Source organism: Aspergillus niger (genome assembly GCF_000002855.4).
Source record: "Aspergillus niger supercontig An01".
Lineage (NCBI taxonomy): Eukaryota > Fungi > Ascomycota > Eurotiomycetes > Eurotiales > Aspergillaceae > Aspergillus > Aspergillus niger.
Genome location: NT_166518.1, coordinates 471,586 through 493,771, shown reverse-complemented (window position 1 = coordinate 493,771; position 22,186 = coordinate 471,586). Strand labels below are relative to the sequence as shown.

The 22,186-nt window shown below is 49.9% G+C and overlaps 9 protein-coding genes and 1 pseudogene across 10 annotated transcripts; 3 read left to right on the top strand and 7 right to left on the bottom strand.

Moving 5' to 3' along the window:
* Positions 1-23: 23 nt before the first annotated feature.
* Positions 24-1,751, bottom strand: An01g02060 (uncharacterized protein; the record flags this gene model as incomplete). Its single annotated transcript, XM_059746248.1, has 6 exons — positions 24-53; positions 232-336; positions 421-534; positions 600-1,376; positions 1,438-1,654; positions 1,702-1,751. The coding sequence occupies 6 exons, from the start codon at positions 1,749-1,751 to the stop codon at positions 24-26; spliced, it is 1,293 nt and encodes a 430-aa protein (XP_059603098.1).
* A 470-nt stretch (positions 1,752-2,221) lies between these two features.
* Positions 2,222-4,390, top strand: An01g02050 (uncharacterized protein; the record flags this gene model as incomplete). Its single annotated transcript, XM_001388606.3, has 3 exons — positions 2,222-3,149; positions 3,245-3,293; positions 3,343-4,390. The coding sequence occupies 3 exons, from the start codon at positions 2,222-2,224 to the stop codon at positions 4,388-4,390; spliced, it is 2,025 nt and encodes a 674-aa protein (XP_001388643.3).
* A 417-nt stretch (positions 4,391-4,807) lies between these two features.
* An01g02040 (hypothetical protein) lies at positions 4,808-6,508 on the bottom strand (the record flags this gene model as incomplete). Its single annotated transcript, XM_059746235.1, has 4 exons — positions 4,808-5,455; positions 5,509-5,927; positions 5,977-6,253; positions 6,332-6,508. 4 exons carry the CDS (start codon positions 6,506-6,508, stop codon positions 4,808-4,810), a joined length of 1,521 nt encoding a protein of 506 aa, XP_059603097.1.
* Positions 6,509-7,311: 803 nt separating this feature from the next.
* Positions 7,312-11,431, top strand: An01g02030 (annotated as a pseudogene; the record flags this gene model as incomplete). Its single annotated transcript has 7 exons — positions 7,312-7,834; positions 7,884-7,979; positions 8,132-9,003; positions 9,098-9,379; positions 9,449-9,523; positions 9,602-9,942; positions 10,051-11,431. Coding segments are annotated over 7 exons (3,570 nt in total).
* Positions 11,432-11,730: 299 nt separating this feature from the next.
* On the bottom strand, positions 11,731-12,234 carry An01g02020 (uncharacterized protein; the record flags this gene model as incomplete). The annotated part of the gene is made up of 4 exons (XM_001388603.1): positions 11,731-11,765; positions 11,824-11,904; positions 11,996-12,101; positions 12,154-12,234. 4 exons carry the CDS (start codon positions 12,232-12,234, stop codon positions 11,731-11,733), a joined length of 303 nt encoding a protein of 100 aa, XP_001388640.1.
* Positions 12,235-12,776: 542 nt separating this feature from the next.
* An01g02010 (hypothetical protein) lies at positions 12,777-13,982 on the bottom strand (the record flags this gene model as incomplete). The annotated part of the gene is made up of 1 exon (XM_059746222.1): positions 12,777-13,982. The coding sequence occupies one exon, from the start codon at positions 13,980-13,982 to the stop codon at positions 12,777-12,779; it is 1,206 nt and encodes a 401-aa protein (XP_059603096.1).
* A 632-nt stretch (positions 13,983-14,614) lies between these two features.
* An01g02000 (uncharacterized protein) lies at positions 14,615-16,330 on the bottom strand (the record flags this gene model as incomplete). Its single annotated transcript, XM_059746216.1, has 4 exons — positions 14,615-14,809; positions 14,891-15,185; positions 15,242-16,172; positions 16,282-16,330. The coding sequence occupies 4 exons, from the start codon at positions 16,328-16,330 to the stop codon at positions 14,615-14,617; spliced, it is 1,470 nt and encodes a 489-aa protein (XP_059603095.1).
* A 971-nt stretch (positions 16,331-17,301) lies between these two features.
* Positions 17,302-17,593, bottom strand: An01g01990 (hypothetical protein; the record flags this gene model as incomplete). The annotated part of the gene is made up of 2 exons (XM_059746208.1): positions 17,302-17,477; positions 17,527-17,593. The coding sequence occupies 2 exons, from the start codon at positions 17,591-17,593 to the stop codon at positions 17,302-17,304; spliced, it is 243 nt and encodes an 80-aa protein (XP_059603094.1).
* An 825-nt stretch (positions 17,594-18,418) lies between these two features.
* An01g01980 (hypothetical protein) lies at positions 18,419-20,034 on the bottom strand (the record flags this gene model as incomplete). Its single annotated transcript, XM_059746201.1, has 3 exons — positions 18,419-18,551; positions 18,587-19,060; positions 19,091-20,034. The coding sequence occupies 3 exons, from the start codon at positions 20,032-20,034 to the stop codon at positions 18,419-18,421; spliced, it is 1,551 nt and encodes a 516-aa protein (XP_059603093.1).
* A 1,133-nt stretch (positions 20,035-21,167) lies between these two features.
* Positions 21,168-21,916, top strand: An01g01970 (uncharacterized protein; the record flags this gene model as incomplete). The annotated part of the gene is made up of 3 exons (XM_059746195.1): positions 21,168-21,471; positions 21,529-21,855; positions 21,912-21,916. 3 exons carry the CDS (start codon positions 21,168-21,170, stop codon positions 21,914-21,916), a joined length of 636 nt encoding a protein of 211 aa, XP_059603092.1.
* Between the last annotated feature and the right edge of the window lie 270 nt (positions 21,917-22,186).

The following is a 22,186-nucleotide window of genomic DNA, read 5'->3' as shown; positions in this document are numbered from 1 at the left end:
CTGGTTTATTAGAATAGGACTAATTATCTAGCACTAATACAATATCGACAGATCTAAACAGTAAGTATAAATCTATAAGTTATCACACGCATAAACCCCATCACCCCCTAGTCTACTTCGAAACAAACACCACACCACCAACATCCTCATCCTCACCAAACACCCCTCCCCCGCATAAGAACCTAAACAACAGCCCTCAACTCCATACTCTGCGCCCCCCTCGCCACACACAACAACAACCCACCCACGAGCAGACTCACCCCCGCGTATATCGACAGCGCCAGAAACCCATACTTCTGCACCAGCGCCCCGGAAATAGGTATCCCAGCCATAGCACTACACTCCCAGATAAGATATGATTAGCAAAATCCACCCTTACTCCCCAAGAAGATCAATTCAAAATAAATCTAATGTGCATACCTCAAAGCCGTAGCCCCCATAACAACCCCCACCGCCAACCCCACCGTCTTCGGCGTCGCCAACTGCAACGCGCACGCTTGCTGGAGAGAGAGAATAGCCTATCCCAGACCCACACTATTAGCCATCTTCTTCCCACTTTCCCCAAGAGCATAAAACAAGGAAGGGAAAATTATACTCACACCAGAAGAAAACCCATACGCTATCGAAAACACCACCAGCCCCGCCACACTCGTCGCCTTCGTCCAACAGAGGGCAACTATCCCCGCGAGAATCGTAAAGACGATACAGACGTTAAACCGTCCGTATTTATCCGCTAGTATACCGGGAATGACCCTCCCGAAGAGGGATGCGCCGTTCAGCATGGATATGGTGTAGAACGACAAGGAGGAGGAAAAGCCCCGCGCTACCCCGTAGCTAGAGACGTAGAAAAAGGGCGAGAACATGCCGAAGTAGATGATGAAGAAAGAGAGGCAGGTTAGGTGGAGGGTGCGGTTTTGGAGGAGGGGGGTTTCTGTATCTTTAGTGGGATCCGGGGATTGGGGTTCGGGTGAGGATTTCTCTGATTGTGGTTCTGGCTGATATTGGGATGGTGATGGTGATGGCGGTGGTGCAGCAGGCTGACAACAAAAACAAGTCACTGTAAGCAGCGGCAACATAATAAACCCGACGATGCGCATGGTCCATCCGAACCCGATGTTAGGTTTCTGTAGCAGTTCGTTGACGATGATCGGCCAGAGGACGCCACCGAGAGAGGATCCTCCGATGACGATGCCGACTGCTGCGCCGCGCTTGATCTTGATGTGTTGGCCGACGAGGGCGATCATGGGACAGGTGAGAAGGGATAGGGAGATGCCGAGGAGGATGCCTTGCGCGAGGATGAATTGGTAGAGTTCTTTGCAGAGGGAGGTCATCATGATTGAGAAGACGGAGCCGAGGGAGCCGATGCAGAGGAGGAGCTAGACCTTTCAGTTAGCTGGGGGTTTGTATAGTGTTATGTTGATAGTATAGGGTACTGACTCGTGGGCCGATCGTGTCCAGGAGAGGCCCGGATACGACAGATACACCAAAAATGAAGAAGATGTCGATGGCTGCTATCCATGCGATGGTCGATTCGGGTTGGTCTGATAGTTGGTCCTTTTTGTAGTACTCTAGGAATAGGCCGAAGGAGTTCACGAAGCCAACAGTGCAGAACATGCCGCAAAATGAGCCCAGGAGGGTCTGCACTGCTCGCGGCCTGGAAGTTGTTGATGATATGTGTATGGTTTGGGATGGGTGACTTACGTGTATTCGGAGGGAGGCGAGTCAGTAGGAGCATCTTCAGCGTGAGCCATGGTTGCTAGTCAGATTTGACAAGGTGAAGCTGAACTTAGATAGTGAGCGTACAGTGCAGCTCGATGTGATCTATGGGTTGATGGAAACATGTTTATCGAAAACAGAACCCTGAGCGCATATATATAATGTATTTGAGGGCTATGTATTGACAGTATAACCCCCCGGACCCTCCGAGGACAAGGTTTCATGGTGTTGTAGATAGTATGAAGCTTAATGCTTGATGGCATTGGCTCGGACTGTCCGCGGAGCTTCCGGGCGGAGACGGTTAGCCATCAAGAACAACAATCCCACACCTCCGTAAGGAAGAACTGTCGACATTGCTATCCAGCAACGGAGAAATTTGCTCTCTACATCTTGGTAACACAGAAGTGAAGTGACTGCATGCTGAAATAGAGGCCGATACTCACGTGACCCGTACAAACAATCATCTGCGGTGTTAACCTACTACCAAGACGACAGACATCTCATCATGAAGCGCAAAGCTGCATTCCAGCTGCCTCATACCCCCCGACGCGCTCCGCGGCAGGACCCCGTGTCTTGCGACTCTTGTCGGCTCAAGAAGATTAAATGCGATCGCCAGCAGCCATGCAGCAGTTGCTCTGCGCGCCGGTTGACATGCCGTTATGGAAAGCCAGAAGCTGCAGGTACCGCAAGGGTTCAAAAACCACTATTAGCAGCTGGTGTGGAGCGGACATCCCCTCCCAGTAACCCAACTGTGCCTCCAAGAGCCGATAACGTGCCTATTGAGCCCACTGCAGCTCCATTGCGGGCGTGCAATCGGGAGTCGCTGCTCACAGCGGACTGGCTGGAGAACATTCACATGGCTGACCGGGTACCAACAGCAACCCCAAAATGGCTGCGAGATGGATTGGATGATCCAGTAAGAGGGCGCAACTTAAACTTAAGCCTAAACGATGAGACGGGTTCTGCAAGACCCCTACTGTCAATGCCATACATGAATCGATCCGCTATCGATGAGAATCCGGCGTCGATCAATTTGATCACCTTTGTACCCGCGAAATCGGAGGCTCTGGATCTCTTTCGATACTATCATCGTTACGTCGACTATCTCTACCATATCATCGTCCCAAAGCGTGTCGAGGGCCAGATAAATGGGATTTATCGTTGTATTGAAAGCAATGCGCCCGTGGATCTCAACCACTTGGCGCTGCTTTTCGGCATTCTAGCCAGCTCTCTATGTCTACAACGATCAGTGGTGGCATCTACTGATGCAGAAGCGCGCAGCCAAGAGTTTGCCTTTCTCACTGGCGCTGCATTAATTCAAAGCCACTACTCTCTGTCTCCAACTCTTGTGGGCTTGCAGGCAACCATGGTGGTCATGCATAATGTCTCTAACTGGAACATTCCACCATCCGTGAGCGGTCTCTTCGTACATGGTGCGATAGTCAGCCAAGCGAAGAGTCTCATGCTGCACTGCATCGACTCCCCGCGCTTTCGGAATGAGAGAGAGGGAAGNATTACGATGCAATAGATCTTGAAGTCAAGAGACGACTATGGTGGGATCTGACGTCTTTCGACTGGTAAGAGGTATTCGAGTGATGGATGGTCATGGCTGATTAACAATTGCAGGCTACTGGGCTTTCTTACTGGCCCTCAAGAGTGGACGTACCTCATCCAGCCGCACCACATGAACGTGAACCAGCCATTGAATATCGATGATAATGCAATGTGCCACAACATGGTTTCAATGCCAAACTCCACACCAACAGACATGTCCTTTTTCCTTCAACGCCTGACCCTAGCTGCTGTGAGCCGGGAGGTAGTTGATGCAACATCCTACGAGCATCTCCATGGCTTAGAGCCAATTTACGAAAAAATACTCGAGCTAGACAAAAAGTTCCATCGAGCCGTGGCGGAGATTCCTGACTTCTTCCGCCTGGATCCATCATCCAGACGACGGTTTGCTTCGCTCTACGAAGAGCGTCCGACCATTGCCTGGCAAGGCTGTCTCCTACAACAAGGCTTCTTCTCCCGCTTATGCCGTCTGCATCGAGATTTCTTCATCAGAGGAGCTCGTGAACCAGCATATTCCTATTCCCACGTGATCTGCCTGCAGTCTGCCCGGAAAGTGCTCGAGATTAAAAGAATCATGGATGGAAACGAACCGAACTACACCCCACCGAACTCTGTCGTCTGGTCCGTAATGCATCATGTATTCGCTGCTGCTGTGATATTATTACTGGACGTGTGCTTCAATTGGGATGATATTCTAGCCGAGAAGCGAAAAGAAGAAGTGCTGGATGCCTGCCGCATGCTGAGCAAGGCACAAGAGTCGTCTGCCCTGGTCAGGGAAGGAATCAACGCAATGATGGGTGTGTTGCAAAAGCATTGGAGAACCGGAAAGCAGGCTGAAAATCACACTATTACTTCACAAGGGGCGGATGGAGCGCGATCTCATCCTGGCTCTGCACCGGCTCATGTCCCAGCTCTCAATGCTGAATCAAACGTCATGCCGCCACACCTCCCAGCTGCCACCAATGACAATGCACCTCATGAGAGGCAGCTGGAAGATATCTGGACCGAGATGCTTGAGACGGGTAACGACCTGGCTCTGGATTCTGCAGACTGGACGGAACTGTTGAATGAGCTGACAGACCCGGAGCTATCTCGAGGATGATTTATGTACAAAAACTACCAGTCTCAGCCGGACTTTAGAGTGCCGTCCTGGCCTTTACTTTCTAAGTAAGGTCTACGTCGCGCAACTTCACGCCGTTATGAAGAGAAGTACAATTACGGGAAATTAATAGAAGCTCTTGTATCATTTTAGCGACGGGTCTGGATAAAAAAAGTTATTACTTCAGAGGTCTGTAAACACAAGATATTCTCTAAGCAATAAAAATATATAACTGCTGTAAGTACTTTATGTTTCTGTATGACCTTCTCTCCGTTGTCTCCGTTACATGCTATTCGGGTAACTACAAATCTACTCTGCAGAGGTACCATGATACAATAAAATAAATGTACATACTTTAGGGAGATTCGGTGAATGATCCTCACCGCTAAACGTAGACCTCAGAGACAGCTAGACATCTGGCTAAATATTCGCGAATGTTTGGCCCAGACCTTGTTTTTGCCCACCACCATCCCCGAAAGAAACCGCCGTCAGCATGTCAACCATAGTCGCCCAGGTAACCTCCGGCAGCCTTCCCTGAACCCAATAACCTTTGTGCTCCCCCATCAGGGTGCTATTCCTGCCACCGGGGCATTTGATAGTGCCGACAAAGTCATCTGGGCCCTGCACTCCCAGGAGCTGAAACAGTCGGTAGAAACACGCTCCAAGGTCTACGAATAGGGGGGTCCCTCCTGTGCAGTCGAGCTCATACCACTGCTGTTTCGTCCAGCAAGATACCATCACGTGGGGGCTGCGCGTGCCAAAAGAGCGGGGCCGCCAGGGGGTAGTTCCAAGCCGGCGGTGTTGCTCGTAGATTTCAGGGAAACAGGCCGGATGGCGGCATTTAACGATGATATCACGGATGAGTTGGGCGTGGTGGAGGAGCATGGGGAGGAGAGTGGATGAGTGGTCCTTCGGAAAAGGGGTGGAAGGAGAAGATTTGGATTTGTGCAGAGCAGGAATAGGAATTTGAAACCAGGTGTTCCCCAGGGGACCGGGTGAATGGAGCTGCTGGTGGAAATTCATAAGGAAAGTGAAGTGAGGTGGTGCGGAGAGGGCTCGATATGTGGCCTTCGCTCGTCAGCATAAATGGAAGATGGCGTTTGCCTATAGCATATACATACCTCGTAGATAAATCCCATAAGCAGATCATGCTCAGTCACTTGTATACCTTCTCGACGCGCCCCCTGCACCCAATGGTCGATGATGCATTGCGGGATGAATAGGCTTTTGTTCACCTGACGTCGAGGCGAGCTGGCTTCGTAGGCGTACCAGAGGATCTGTCGCGCCCCGGACAAGATTGTCGGCAGCCAGCCAGCCACTATCTCATGTTGATGGTCTTCGGCTACTGAGTGCGTCGTGCCTGACGCGGTCAGGGCATTCCAGCTATCGATAATATCGGATTTGAAGGTCAAGATGGAGCGAATCGGCGAGACAGTCTGGACTTCACGTCCGGACAGGAAGGCGAAGAAAGAATCGGCAATCCAATGCATAGCTGTATGGCACATCGAATTAGACAATAAGGAGTTTAGACCCACGGGCACTGCCACAGCGTGGTAAATCGAAAACGAGGAGCAGAAAGAGGGTCCGACCTCGTATATCCCCCAGCGTATGCGACATTATGAAGCGGACAGCCCACGCATCATTAAGGAATACCACACGAATCCTAAGCACTTGTTCACCGCAGATCTCGTCCCAAATGTCTCGGTTGAAATTCAGGCAATCGAGTAGGCTGCACGTGTCGAGGAGTTGTACCGCGGGAGGTCCCACCTTCGCTGTTTGACAGGGTAGCACCTCATCGAGGTCCTTCTTCAGGGTTCGGCTGTGATAGATCTCTGCGGGATAATCGCTATGGAGGAGCTTGGTGCGCTGTTGGAGTCCAAGGTCCATCAGATCCGGACCATTAGCAAGGCTGAATATAATAGAGTCAGGGAAGCAATGACATACCCAAAAGTCCATTCGCATCGCCAGCATAGGATACGTGGCCAATAGCTCTTGCGCAGCTCTCTGGCAATCATGTGGCTCGGGCTTCGCGCGTACCACAATTGCTAGATGCGCTTCTACAAAGCGAGGCAGTCCCAGGTCTGCCGGGGACAGCTCTATGTCGCTGGTTGGCTTTGCCATGATGCCGATGTGGGACATCGATACATCTCTAGACGAGGGGGCCAAATTCTTTGCTTTGGCCCTCAGGCGGTATGAATACCTTCCATCCCTACCCGGAATTCTAGGCGGGAGACTGACTCTAGATTTCCCTTTCAGTAATGGGCTGCGGCAAGCGGGGGCTGATCGGCCAACACTGAATTTATGCCGATGGTATTTGGCTATCTAAACTCTGTTTCTCTCTGTTATCCGGTGCATGGGTTTGTCTCTCGCCTAATATTATCTAGGTGACATCTTCGTCCTTTAACCCTAAAAGCCCTTATTGCTCCTCCTCCTCCTCCTCCTCCTCCTCCTCCTCCTCCTCCTCTTCTCTTCCAAAGCCTACGGCTACTAACAACTCTGGACATAAACCTGAGCCCTATTCGGCAAATCCTCGTTCCACAGCTGCTCACTTTTGAAGTAATCCGATACCTGCTCGCACCGGTCTTCCGATAAATAACCCACCAGCGGCAGGACCGCTGTCGTCGCAGCCCATTTGGCGTTATCGTCAACGCATTGCTTCAGTGCCGCCGTTTGTGGAGAATTGTTGCAAAGGTGATCATCGCCCAGGCGATCCCCGCAATTCTTGTTGACATTCTGGAAGACGTCATTCAGGTAGTTTTCGAAGGCAGCCGTCTCTTCGGGTCGTCAATTCCGGTATATTGCGGATATCTGACCGTTTGGGTGAAGTCACCGCTGTGGACGATCATCTGAGCAAGTGGAAACAATGGGTTACCACTGAGGCCAGTAGACTGCATCAACGAGATGGGCCTGTTCAACCCGACTCAATGGTGGAGGATAGCGGCCCGTCGCGGCAGGAGTCGATCTGCAAAATAATATCCGCATATGTGGAAAATGACAAAAATGATGACCGATCGATCTTGTTTGAATGCGTCGGTAAGATAAAGGCGAATTGCGAGCGTATTGTCTTGGGGGAGGTTTCGTCACTCGATGTTCTCGAGGTGGAGGGTCGGCTCGACAGATACAATAAATGGATACAATCACAATGTAATTGGAGTCGATTTCTGTCACTTTTGGATCATTCAAACCCAACTACTAGAGTACTGAAGATTGGATCTTGCACCGGGAGTGCTACAGAAGCGGTGCTGCGTTACCTTCGGTCCCCTGAGGGCGTACCACAGTGTTCCCAGTACACTGTCACAGAGGAATGTGAAGCGACCCTCACAGCCCTCCAGCAGAAGTTTCAGAATCAGGAAGGCTTACAATATGCCTTGCTCGATATTTCCGGTGATCTCGAGGCACAAGGATGCAATCTGCAGAGTTATGACCTGATTATCGCTTCTAATGTCGGTTTCCTTTGTCTGGGATAGTCAAGCCCAGTTAACTGAGTGGCAAGCAGTTGCACATGGAACCGCGCGGATTGCGACTGCTGTCGAGCATATAAGGCAACTTCTAGCCCCGAATGGTCGACTGTTACTGCATGAGATTTACCCTGGTATGCCTTGCAGCACCTTCTAACTGGTATTGTTTTCTAAGACACAAAGTATGCAACAGAGACAACTTTGATCACCGAGTATTTAACGGTAAGTTGAACCGAGCCCTTCAGGTCCGTTGCATTTTTGTTTATCTTTCTACTCACGTTGAAACAGGGAGCTCTCAGCAATTGGTCATCAGTGGAAGACTTCAGGGCATACAGTATACCTTATCTTTCGCCAGATAGATGGGATATCGAACTCCGCAATGCCGGTTTCATCGGCAGCGAAGTGATGGCTTACGATGTGCCACACCCTCATCAGACCTACTTTACCATGCTCTCTCGCGTGCCTCACCCACCGCCTGAGGCCGAAACCTATGACACGGTGACTATCCTGACTACGGACTCTCCCGGATCATGGGCAAGCGAGGTGGCATCCCGCTTCCGCCAAGGGGGTCACGTCGTAAATTGGACAACCCTGCACGACACTCCCCCAAAAGATCAGTGGATTATCTCTCTTCTGGACCTGGATGGTCCTTATCTGAATAATCTCTCGGAAGAACGCTATCTCGCCCTTCAATCCTCCTTGATGACAGCTGACAACTCCCACCTAATCTGGGTGACTAATACTTCGCAGATGGCCTGTGCCGACCCCAGATACGGGCTGATCTTCGGCCTGACACGTACGCTTCGACATGAAACGGCCACCGGAATCTCTCTCTTCGAGACGGACAGTTATACACAGCCGGCTGCTGGAGCTCTGTTCCAAGTGTTTAACAAGCTACAGCGTACACGACAGTGTCCCGATGCAAGGCCGGCTGACTCGGAATTCTCCTTCGAGGGGGTCATACACGTCGGTCGATGCCATTGGATACATCCGAAGCAAATTACCCCGCGACCAGAGACACCATGCCCACGCAAGCTGGATGTCAGCCCAGTTGGCCTGATCGACACAGCTCATTGGGTACCAGTGGATGGTCATCAAGGAGAATTGGAGACAGGCCAAGTTGAAGTTGATGTGCATTACGTGGGCTTGAACTTCAGGGTATTCCGCCCCTTTTCTCACCCCATCGCTTCGGCTATATAAATTTTCCTACCTGCTGAAGTGAATGAGTAACCACTGACGCCGATGTACACAGGACGTGTTAGTGGGAATGGGTGTCTTTGGAAGTGCAGACGAGCTCGGTCTCGAAGGAACTGGAGTCGTCCGGCGTGTGGCGTCCGACGTCAAGGATCTGCAGGCCGGTGACCATGTCGTGATGCTAGCTTGGAGACTATTTCGGACACGCGTAGTCCTTTCGGCCACAGCTTGCCGCAAGCTCCCCGCAAATACACCAATGGATGATGCGGCAACCGTGGGGTCCGTTTACATGACCGCCATCTTCTGCCTCTGTCACCTCGCGCGGCTCCAGAATGGCAATGTAAGTGCGCCGGGGGATATTTTCAATCGTTTTGTGAGCATCAACTGACATGTGTGCTCTACACGGCAGTCGGTACTGATTCATTCGGCCTGTGGTGGACTGAGTCTGGCGGCCATCCAGGTTTGCAAAGTGATGGGTGCAAAGGTAAGGCTTTGGACACTGTTTACCATGCCATAATATGTTTAAATGGCTTGGCTGACCATGTGCCGCCGTGGCCGGCAGATATTCGCGACGGTGGGAAGCGACGAAAAGGTGGAATATCTGGTTAAGACATTTGGCATTCCACGCAGTCACATCTTTAGCTCTCGGAACACCGACTTCCTCCCCGGTCTGATGGCGGAGACCCAAGCCCGCGGGGCAGATATAGTGCTCAACTCGCTGTCCGGGAAGCTGCTGCATACCTCGTGGGAATGTGTGGCACCGTACGGGCGGTTCATCGAGGTCGGGAAGCGGGACTATCTGGCTAACGGTCAGTTAGCCATGGCCCCGTTTATCCAGAATCGGTCTTATATCGGCTTCGATCTCTTTCAAATGGGCAAGGAAAAACCTCGGGACTATGACTTGTAAGTCGCCTTCTCCCCCCGGTCTGTGCAGTATGCGTAGATGTATGCATGCATGCACGGCCCGACAGAGAGAGCTTGGAGGGTGTTTGTCTAACTGGATCTCTGCAGGCTGTTGCAGCTATTTCGGGAGTGGTACGAGGGTGGCCACATCAAGCCTCTCCGCCCCGTTAAAATCTTTGAGGCCGCAAAGGTCACCGATGCCTTTCGATATATGTAGCAGGGAAGCCACATGGGTAAGATCTTAATCCGAATGCCTTCAGATCCGATGGAGTTGGCCCCAACCTCTGTGCCTCCCGTCAGCTTTTCGCCCAACAAGTCATATCTTCTTGTTGGTGGCCTGGGCGGGGTGGGACGCTCTGTGTGCTTGTGGATGATGCAGCGTGGTGCACGACATCTAGTGATTTTGTCTCGTTCTGCTGGTAAGTCCAATGCCGATCGGGACTTCATCCTCGACTTGGAGGAGCAGGGCTGCCAGGTCATCTGCGTGGCAGGGATTGTCGCCGCCGCTGCCGATGTTCAGTCGGCGATTTCCAAATGTCCTCAACCACTGGCTGGAATCCTCCAAATGTCTGCAATCTCAAGAGACCAGAGATTTGCCAATACAACTTATGATGACTGGACCACCTGCCTTGCCACGAAGGTCCAGGGCACCTGGAATCTCCATCACGCAGCCTCGGATCAGCCGCTTGACTTCTTCATTGTCTTTAGTTCAATTGCCGGCATCTGCGGCAACCATGGGCAGGCGAGCTACGCCGCCGCCAACACGTTCCTCGACAGCTTTACGCGCTATCGCCGTCACCTGGGGCTTCCTTCGGCCACCCTTGCCCTGGGCCCAGTCGAGGACTGTGGTCTGGTTAGTCGTAATACCAAGCTGCTGCAGGCAATGCAAGCGACTTCTGTGCGGCTCGTCGGGGAGGACGAGCTCCTGGAAGGGTTGGAGCTGGCAATCCACCAATCCCATTCCCCGTCCCCTTCGGCGCTCACCACCTCTCACATAAAGTCTATCAGTCAGAGTAGTACTTCAGATGCCTGTATTATTGGACTCGGAAACACCCGCTCAACCAACGACCCCTCCGTTCGGGCAGTATGGACGCCTTCTGACCCGCGGTTCTCCCTCTACACCAATATCGAGACAAAAGAACAGAGCACAACGGTTGGCGGGACGGCACTTAAGGAAATTTTACGCAGGGTCGAACAGGACCCGGCCATGCTGAATAATTCCGACGCAGCGAATAATTTATCCCACGAGTTGAGCAAGCACCTGGCGCGGCATATGCCGGGGGCAGCTGAGATGTCGGCGGAGGAGGCTGCAGAGATGCCAATTGACTCCCTCATGGCGGTGGAGATTCGGCGCGGGTTGCGAGGGGATCTCAGTTGGGATATTAGTATGGTAGAGGTTACGAAGATCGGGAAGATAGGGCGGTTGGCGGAGGCGGCGATTCAGCATTTGAAGAAGAAGTATGGGCTTGTGAAGGAGAGTGAGCAGTGAGTGGGAAGTGCTTGCTCTTTAATACTAGCATGCTAGTGGCCAGCTGTTGCCACTTGGATTAGACGACTCACTATTCGGGCTCGATATATTTTTCAATCACTAGTTGCAGAGAGAATCAGATTGCACAGTGCTAGTATATATAACAATACGGCACTAATGTAGCTAAGGAAACCAGCATAACCCGCGCCTGCAGTGTATTGGAATGTCAAGAGGTAGAGTTATTCAAATTAGTACTTCTGGATCAATCATCAACCTTCATTACAGACATGCCACTCAGAACACCAATCTCGACTATCCATTCATTCCACGCTCACTTTGATGCTGCCTGTTGTGTCTGAATCCATGCACCGTTAGCTCACCCAGCTTAGAAGCAAACAAAAGGAAACACATACAAAATGCCACGTGATCCTTGATATTGCTGGCAGCATCATATGGGTTGGGATAATACCACGCTCCACCGGGGATTGTTGTTGCTAGATATCATATTGTTAGCAATGATTACGATGATTTTGTCTCCCGTAGGGAGCAGTCTGAACGAAACAGGAGGTCGAGGGAGATACTCACGTCCAACCACAATAGAGTAATATGACGCGTCTCCCTTCCAAGGACAAAATGTTACCTTGTCAATGGGAACGAAGAGCGATTTGTCTTTGATTGCTGTGGGAGGAAACTGGGAGGTTGTGGTCAGTGATAGGGTTGTTTTGACATATGATGGGGCTTACGTAGATGTTTCCTTCGACGGTCTCCCAGGTTGGGGATTCAGCGAGGATGATGTCTTCGAAGGTTGCCCTGGCGAGGGGCATGGCTACGGAGGAGGTGCAGATGAGTTAGTTACACTAGTGCTGGTATGTTGGAAGATGAAGATGAAGATAAGAGGTACTAGTTGTTGCTGCTACGACTGATTTCTGGTGTGTGACTGTTGCATTAATAATGCATTTATGGCGTAAGTGCGGGGAAATTCCCCGAGTGGATTCACTCTAGACGAACCTGAACCTAAACAGAGCCCGAACCCTTCTTTCCATTCTTGATATTCTGTGGCCGATGGGTAACGTAATATTCTACCTCTAATCCCAATGCATCCACCCCTTGAGCGGCTCTCTGTCCGCCATTAAACCCACCCAATCCGGACAAGGCCAGGACAGCTCCTTGAAGTTAAACCCCCGTCTATAACGAGTCACAGCCCGGCATATATCAGTCTTCCGGGTGTTCTGCCCATCACAGTTAATGCCCTGGCATCTCCGCATCTCTTTCTCGCAGGCAAGTAAAGTCTCACGTGGTCGAACAGGGCACCCAGGTGCCGTTTCCTTAACAAGCTTCTCGAAGCTTTCCACCAACTCGCATATCTTCAAATGAATTCGGCTCGGTGACACCCTGTGACTTTTTGGATCTTCCGCCAGCTTGAGAATATCTTCCCAGACACTCGAATCTCTTCATTGTAGCCAAATACTTTAGCAAAGACACTGGATCCCATGATCAGATCCCTTGTGGAGGCACGGATGAGAGTTGGGGGACTAGATGTCGTGATTAGGATGAGGATGTTCTTCCCATGTGATGTCATATCATAGATGTAGCCTGGTTTGTCGGCGTGTTTGTCGAGAAACTCACATGCGGGGAATGCGGTAGAGGAGTCACCATCAGCGCAGCCCGACTTGTTCTCGTCTTCAGTCTCGACCTCATCCTCTGAAGATGCGTCATCTACCTCTTCTTGGATAAGTGCATCTCCGTCCTCATCCTCTGAAGATGTGTCATCGCAGATCTTGTGGGTATGATTGGGATATGTAAGCTGAATCATTAGCCTATCACCGTCCTCCTCGTCACCATCCTTATTGTTGTTGATGTTGTTGTCTTTGCTCCATTTCCAAGCTTCCGGTCGTTCAAATGTATAGTCCTCATCATCGCTTTGATCACTATCATTCCAATGTTCGGAACTCCAACTCTCTGCATCACTGACATCCATATATTCCTCCTCATCGCTTGAGCCACTTCCAACACTCCAATCCGATGCTTCGTCGCGTGAGCTGTCCTCATCACTGGTATCCATTGTCTCGTCGCTTGTGCTCTCCTCACTATTGAAATCCATGATTTCGTCCATTGTAACATCTCGACCACCGAGATCTGACCCTTCGTCATTAGAGCTGTCTTCATCACTGACAGTTGTCTCTTCAGTGCTGGAGTCACCTCCATCTTCGTCATTAGAGCTGTCTTCATCAATGACAGTTGTCTCTTCAGTGCTGGAGTTACCTCTATCTTCGTCATTAGAGCTGCCCCCGTCACTGTCTGATTCTGTCTTGCTATCAGATTCGTAGTCGTCTTCTGAATCCTTCTCGAAACCTAACTCCAAGTCCTTCATCGCTTCATCGATTAGATGGATGCAAGTTCGCTTACCATCATCAATGTTTTCGCTGTCGCTGTCCTCTTCTAGAGCACGCTTTTTCTTGTTGGAGACATCTCTGACAGGCGCAGTAGTAGCACCGCCTGCAGGTAGGTTCATCTTGCCCCCCAAGCGGGGTTTGTCCATTTGAGAAGATGCCACTCCCGTAGGTTTATCCATGCGAGGCAGGGCACGTGGCAGAAGCCTGTTCTGTCGTTTATTGGATTCAAATGGCAGTGATAGCGAGGTAGCCTCTAGAAGGGTACTTGAGAGGGTCAAGCATGAGCAATATATCTCCTTCGAGGGTATTGTTGGTTACTTCAGAGCACGCCTCCTTGTCTTTGTTGCCATTCGTATTTGAACTTTACTTGAATACATCACCTGGGATGTACCGTTTGCGTTACTGCGCATCGTAGGAGGTAAAGCGTTACTGGAAGGGGAACAAAGGATCATTGTTTCTCTACTGTGTTCGGAAGAAGGTTAGGAGACCAGTTTGTTTGCTTTGTGGCTTCTTGGAGGCTTACAATAACTTTGATATAATAGATATCGCTCTTTGTTGTACGGGATAGGATGGAAATATCCGCTTGATATGAGTTGATTAACATTGTTATACATGAATGCTGTTATCTGAACTATGCTGTTGTTCTTTTGCTCCGCAATACCTCGGATGCTGCCAGTAAGCTGAACGGTCACTATTCGGGAAAGCTATCTCACACACAACTAGCAAAGGACGACACGAATGCAATATCGTATAACATATCTATAAGCTAGATGCCAAATATCTACAGTATCTCACACATGGTATCTAACATCTACCCCCGCTTAATGATCTCCTCCGCCGTCTCCACCAAAATCTCAAATGCCCGCTTCACATACTTCTCCTCGGCCGCCGGATTCGTACTCACAACCCGAATGGCATAAACCCCACAAACAACCGTCGATGTAATAAAGATCTCTCCCCGTGAGTTCACCAGCTCATACACCTCCTTCGTGAGCTCATTCGCCGCCTCATCCGGCTGCGCAACAAGGACCCCATTGTCAGCTTCCACCATCGTCGTCCCTGACTTGGGACTCTTGATGCGGAACACAGTCAACCCGAATGCAGGCGTGGTGATAATATCAAACAGGTCGGCGCGCCCGCGCACCAGACCTGCAAAGGTCTCGCCCAATCCGATAGATTTGCGGATGTAGTCCTTCATACCGGTGAGACCGTAGCTGCGCATGACGAACCAGATTTTTAGGGCGCGGAATCGGCGGCCCAGGGACATGCTCCAGTTGCGGTAGTCGGTCACTTTGCCGGAATCGGAGTAGTGGTTACGCAAGTAGGCGGGGGTAATGTCGAGGGCGTTGGTGAGGTCTTCGCGGTTGCGGATGAAGAGGCAGCTATATCAGTTGTCAGTATCCAGAAACGAAATGTGTGTTGGACGCCCGGGACTAACCTAGCATCAAAGTTAACCAACAGCCACTTATGCATATTCATGTTAAAGCTGTCGACGCCCTCGGCAAACTCCTTCGAAATATACTGCCACTCATCCGCGACCAGCGCCGCACCCGCATAAGCAGCATCAATATGGACCCAAATCCTCTTCCAATGTTCCTTCTCGGCCAACACAGCCTTGATCTCCCTGAACCGATCAACGGCACACGAATTCGTCGTCCCCAATCCCAAGGTAATAAAATAAGGCGTCAGCTTATCACGATCCAACCCCTCCAAAACAGTTCTCAACCTCTCCCCGGTCATCTCCAAGTTATCTTCCAACCTCGCCTCAACACTCCTGAACCTCGTTCCCGCCAACAACGCCCCCTTCGCCGTACTGCTATGCGCCTGGTTACTCGCCAAAGCCACCAACCGACTCCTCAACTCCATCATCCGATCCTCATACTCCACTGTATCAGGCTTGAACCCCTCACTCACCACCATCTCAGTCACCCGTCTCTCCCTTGCAGCAATCATCATCGTCGCGACCGTATCACTTGCCGTAACCTGAATTACGCCCCCTCCGCGGTTCTCCGACGTGCTGAGGAAACATTCCGGCAATGCAAGGGCCTGAGCGAGCCAATCCATCACGATGGTCTCGAGTTCCGTGCACGCCGGGGAGCAGAGCCAGTTGAACGCAGGCGCTGTGAATGCTGCGCTGTACATTTCGCCCAGAATACTGGGGTAGGTGACACCTGCGGGGAAGAAGGCCATGAAGTTGGGGGATTGCCAGTGGGTGATGCCCGGCTTGATCTTGGTTTCGATGTCGGATTGAATGGCGCTCCATGGTTCGGGATTCTCGGGGGGTGAGGTCGGGATTAGGGGACGAAGGTAGCCTGGTTCGATGGTGGGGACAACGCGCTGGTTTGGGAGGTCATCGAAGTAGTTAATTACTGTTTTTTGGGGGGTTGGTTAGTTGTGTGTCTGTGTGAGTGTGTTTGTGTGGCAATGCGGGCGGGGTTTGGAGAAGTGCGGGGTGCAGGAATTGGAACAGGGACTAACTGTCGTCAATGGCCGAGTGGGCGGCCTCCCGGAACTGTTCGCGGTCCATTGGAAAGAAATTAATGTCCCTGAGGTGATTTTAGAGGGGGATTGGGGAGGTGGATGAGGAAAAATAAAGTGAAATTCAGCGGAGAGTTCGGAGGAGGCAGGAATGAGGATCTGGATTTCTTTTATCGATAAGCCGAGGCCGGTGGGGTTGGCGCCGGAATAGATTCCGAGGCTGTTCCGGTATGTCAGAGGAAGGGCGTCTGATCTGCATGTTTAGTCCAATTGCAAGCTATCAACTTGATCCTCTAAACACGGCAGGGATCACTTAATATTTTCAGGGTCCTTGTAGATTGCTCCTCGTGCGTAATGGTGTGCTGGATAAGCGTGACACTGGTTGAATTCGGTGTTGACGGATGTTCCGAGTATGGCGGCGGTGTTTGTCGGATTTTGCACCTATTCCGAGCATGCCGCTGGGTAATATTATTGATGGCTTTCGGTAAGGAATAAGTTATTATATTTATTGTATGTTTAATGATCGAAGTATTCGAGAAGAGATTTTGCTAGCGAGTGGGGTTTTGTCTGTGTGTTATGGCTGCTGATGGGGCTCAGAGTGTTCTCCTTCCGAATTCCGAGACGGCTTTTTGCTCATCTGTCTCAATGACATCGAATATTTACGCTCCAATCATGCCAGGCTACATCTGATCAGAATATGTGATACACAGAGATCCATCGTCTCTGCGGATTTAGGTCTGTCGACGCCTACTCGATGGAAAACTCATCACTAATCCATCTATTCCTTTTGCGATAGTTCATTCAAAGTCCGATCAGGGCAATATAGACCAAATTTCACACTTCGTATATTGTATCTTATCCGGATACCAGAGGCAAATCAGCAAATCAGCAAATCAATTAAGCCCTATGCGTCTGTAAACAATCTAGTCAAACATCTATCCTTCCCACCCCCATCCTTAAAACCTCCCCCAAACCCACCGGACCAGAAGAACAACAACCCAACCAAAATGAACAACATCATCAAAACTCATCTTCAGCTTCCCCCTCCACCATCATCTCTTCCTCCTCAGCAGCCTCCTCCTCCTCCTCCTCCTCCTCCACCACCACCACAGCCTGCCCCACCTCCCCCTCCGCCACAAGCTGCGCCAGGAACATAGCCTCCTCCATAGTATCGTCGGCCTCGTCTCCTTCTTGTTCTTGAAGGGTTGGGCCAGGCTGTTCCCTGACCAGGTCGAGAAGTAGTACCGTTGGTGGATGTGGGTCGAGGACGGGCCGGGGAAACGGGTTCGTCAGAATATGAGGTGAAGCACATTGTCTTGGATTTTGCAGGGATTTTGGGTGAGATAGTTGGTGGTATTTATGTTATGGGTTCGGTATATCAATGTGGGGTGATGTGGAATGTGGAGTTTGTTGGGTCGGAAAATGCCTTGTCTATCTTGAATTTTATATATGGTTTTCAGATTCTTAGTGTATAAAAGGATAAAGATTGTATTGTAGCATGGGAGATGGAGCAGAGAGGGGGTTCATCATATTATATATACCAGGTTGAGCCTCAGCCTTTTTCAAGTTACACAAGGCTGCTGATGGGCGTGATGGGCAAAGTCATACGGATTACTCCGCCTCATCTCGTGCTTGCATGGTTTGGAATGCATGATGTGGCTATGCTGACTGGCTGAGTGAGATACGAGGCTGCGGGTGAAGGCACGTGCAATATCGGTATTTGGAGGGTCTCTGAGTTTATTCCATTGTTTGATGGGGGTTTGGTTAGTAGTAGTAAATAGCCGAGGTGTTAGGAAAAAGATTTTGAAAATATATATTGGGTCTGCGGCAATAAGCTGATGATCGGACGGCAGATGATGCGATGATTCTAACTGATAGAACCACTACTGAGACGGCGTTTACTGGGGACTTTGTAATGCGACACAAAGATTTACTTAATAGTGCTGTCGTGCCAAAGCTTCATTCTGAATTGATAAAGCAGTAGTTTGATTGACAGTTCATGTTTTTTAGATCATGATAATGCTGCATCTGTATCACAGCATGATAGGTATATCTTACGTAGGGCTGAGGCTATGTCATTTTGCATGTTACTTTCGTGTAGCAATTCAAGTATATAAATGAAGCATACTTTTCCTCCTTATGTCTGGCGGTCTGGTAACAAGAGAGAATAATGAGTTGAGCTTGGGTAGGATTGTCGTCGATGGTTTGGCATAATCCCGCGTATGTCCAGTGATACGTCGTTGAGCATCAAGGTCCGTTCGTCCACAGTCCTAGTCGCATATGGTCAGCGCGAACTCTCACATACATGTTGAATTGCTCAATCAGGTCGTCACAATCTACCACTGTCCTACTAAGCCCATCCTCGCCGATAAATAGACGGATAATCACCTCCTGCAATAGAGGCACCCGTTGATGACGGTCCGGCAACCGAAGGAATTCCGTCAATACCCAGAGAATGCGCACTGTAGCTGTCGGCACATCGTAGCTTTCTACGTCACGGAAGTCCCACCGCAGGCCAAGCTTTTCCAGTGTTACTGGCAAATCTTGCTGTATACCAACCTCCATTATATCCCTGAATCCATTAAGCATCTGGATCGGCAATTCAAGTGTCTTGAGCCGAGTAAAATCCTGAAAGAATCCAGCCGTCATATGTCTGAAAAGAGGGCCCCACATTATGGTGTCAATGCGATACTCCCGACTTCTTGGTGTGATAGAGAAACTGATCGACAGGTGCTCCAGACAACCACACAATGCTCTCAGTCCGTTCCAGATGTATTTGCTATCATCTGCAGAGGGTATACCAACATACCAGAAATCTTTCTCTTCGGCGTTCATACCAAGGTGAAGGCTGCGAAGCTTGTTCGTTCTTTTGAAGACCTTGAATAGCGCGCAGTCCATTACTGAAATATGGTCTAAAACAAGGGTTTCGAGTGCCCAGTGGTTCATCTGAACATCTGGAATCCGCGCGAGAAGAAGGCCGTGCCGGCTACGTAGCCAGACCTTAAGGTGCTTGACCTGCTGTAACTGGAATATCGGGATCAATTGTGATGAATAACGCATCCGAATATGTGTATTATCGCACGAATGCGGCAGATTGTTGTGCAGTGCATTTGTTCCATAATCGAAGACTTCGAGGTGCTCAAAGTTATTCTGCAACTCTGCGGAATGTATCTCTTTACCAGAGGTAAGAGATTCAATCATTTGTCCAGGATATCCGCCATTGACAGCGAAGGTGTAATCGAGCTTGAGAGACCTCAGGTTATGGAGTAAAGGTAGGAGGAGGGCCACCAAAGCATAGACGTTTCGCGCTGCAATGGACTCGAGCCATGCTAAACGGCCCTTCGGGCTTTCAACGACGCTACTCACAACATCTCTGAGATAGTCGATCTCCTGGTAAAAGGGCACCTTATCACTTCTGATGATAGAGAGTGAGCTAGGGTTACCCTCTTGGATCTCGGGGCATTCAACGATCCGAGTATCCTTGGGAGGAGTGCTCCCCAGTAAATGCACCTCCCGGACAGAGCCACACAGGCGGCTGCGTTTGTCCTTATCTTGGACAAGGGCTGTCCACAGCGACATAATTCGGTATCGAGACTTCTTTCCCTTCCAATCCCACTTGATCTTTCGATAGAGATAGCGAGTGCCAACATGATTGATAGTGCGGGATGTCAAGCAAATATTGAAGAGGTCTCTGGTCTCGAGATACTCGCATATCTCATGCCAGACATCTTCGACATCCTGAAAATCAGGCATCGCGGTAGTCAATTGAATGCGGGCCTATTGGATGTCGTTGTGTATATGGGTCTGTGACGATATATAAAGGGGCTTATAATTATCCATAGAATCAGAGCACCTTATAAAGGCTCCACGATCAAATCTTTGTCGTAATATTACTGAGGACTTGGGATATGCCGATCTATAATACTATTTTGTGTGATGAATGTCTTTGGGAATATTATGTTTATGTTTATGAGATCCAATAGTTGAACTAGTACAAGCCAGCACAATGATAAAATGTTTGGCAAACCTGTGCTATTTCGGCATTTGCTGGCATATCCCGAGGGCCTAGAAATAACTCACTGTTCTGTGAAGTCACTTAAACATCACATGCTGGCATAGTGAGAATCTGTGCTTGCTTTCGCCAGACTCCCCGGAAAGAATAGCTTCACTGAAAAGCGCAGTTCGGAAGGCTTCGAAAGAAGCAAGATTTTGAGAGGAAGAATCCACATAGGTAAGCTACACCAGGCCTAGAAGCGGGAATGGATTGTCATCCAGCAAGAACGAAGAGCACATACAAGCTGTTTTTCGTGGTTATATACAACTTTTTTTTAGGATTGGCCGGCAAATATACTTTCTTGTAAGAACATGTGCCGCATAATGTTATTTTATTAATTACTGAAAACGAAGCAAAAGATCATGACTGATGGTAGAAGATACATCTTGTCCCTTGCAACTCTTTTTGTGTTGCAAGGGAGGGGCCAGTGGTATGGATTGCGCAGACGATAGAACTGGGCATCCAGCTAAAGACATGACGAACCATAGTCCCGGTCAGATATCCGTGGAAGAAGTACCTAATAAGCGGGGTTTAGTAATGAAATGGAGTCACGATGGCGGTCACATTACTCAACTACAATCTGACTAACGACTGGTTCGCCCTGAAGCCGACGAACTAGGTTCATGGAGCCGCTCTCTCCCCAGTGTAGCCAGCGAAATGCTCCCAAATCCAACAAGTCACAGTGTAAGGGAAAGATGGAGGCCTACTCATTTAGTTTGCCCGGAAATAAATTCCCGCCTTTTTGTCATCATTGCCGTCAGGGGCAGCATACCGTACATATATAAACGCTGGTTGATTCCATCTCTTCTTTCCTCAACCACGAAGAATTACCATGGGGAACAAGGTGAGCAATATAAGCTCTATTCCGGAGGAGTTCCTAGCGGATGACTGGGAAGAGCACTATGCTCGAGCCAGGAATCCGTTCTGCGGATATAACTATTGCTGCTGCTACATATGTGGCTTCCAGTACAATGACTCCTGGGGCATGCGCCCTGTCTCGTATAGGGTACGGGGGGACAAAAGTTACCCTCGTCATCCAAATTACAAAGCCGTTGCTCAGGCCGAAGGCATAGAAGAAGAACGGCTACGGCATATTGAATATGTGCCGAACCGATGGTGGATGTGGCAACGGATGAGTGAGTGTTACATGACTCAAGGTGGTTTCGAAGTTTGAAGCTGATAATAAATGTCAGTTATCCATAGGGAAGCGAAGTCCACATATAGAGTTTCTGGTACATACTTATTAGAACAAGAGACTTGGAGGTTGTGTGTTCCTATCATGGTCAAGGGGAAAAGAGTCTACGTTGATCCCAAAGTGTATTGTATGGGTATGAAGGCAACGTCTCCAGCGGATTGGGTAGGTTGTACCGTTCATGCCCGCTGCTGGGAACTGCTGTCGCACCATGCGCTGGGTCGCGTCGCGGAGACTGATCTGCCTGCTGTCATCGCTGCCCTTCGATATAGACGCCGTGTGGTTGGTAGTCCATGCAAACGTTGGGAACATAAGATGTTTGCGGAAGGTAAGACTCAGCTTGTGTAAAGGCAGTATGTGTGCTCTTGTACACCTTGATAACAGACTGAATGCACTAGATCCTTGTCCGCACAAAGCGTGTTTCGAGTGCAGTTTACGGCGCAATGCAGGGTAAAAGACGCAATTGGTTAAAGAGACTCTACCTATCTCGCCGGAAAAAGGAAGAGCAGATACCTCTCATAGTGTGCAAGTTGCCCATGGAGGTCCTCTACATAATTCTTGATTATCGCCCTTCTCGCACCGTGGCCAGAGCTGAGCGAGCATTAGGTGTTCGCGTGAGCACCACCTTTTGGTACTTTAGGATTGTCAACAACTTTTTC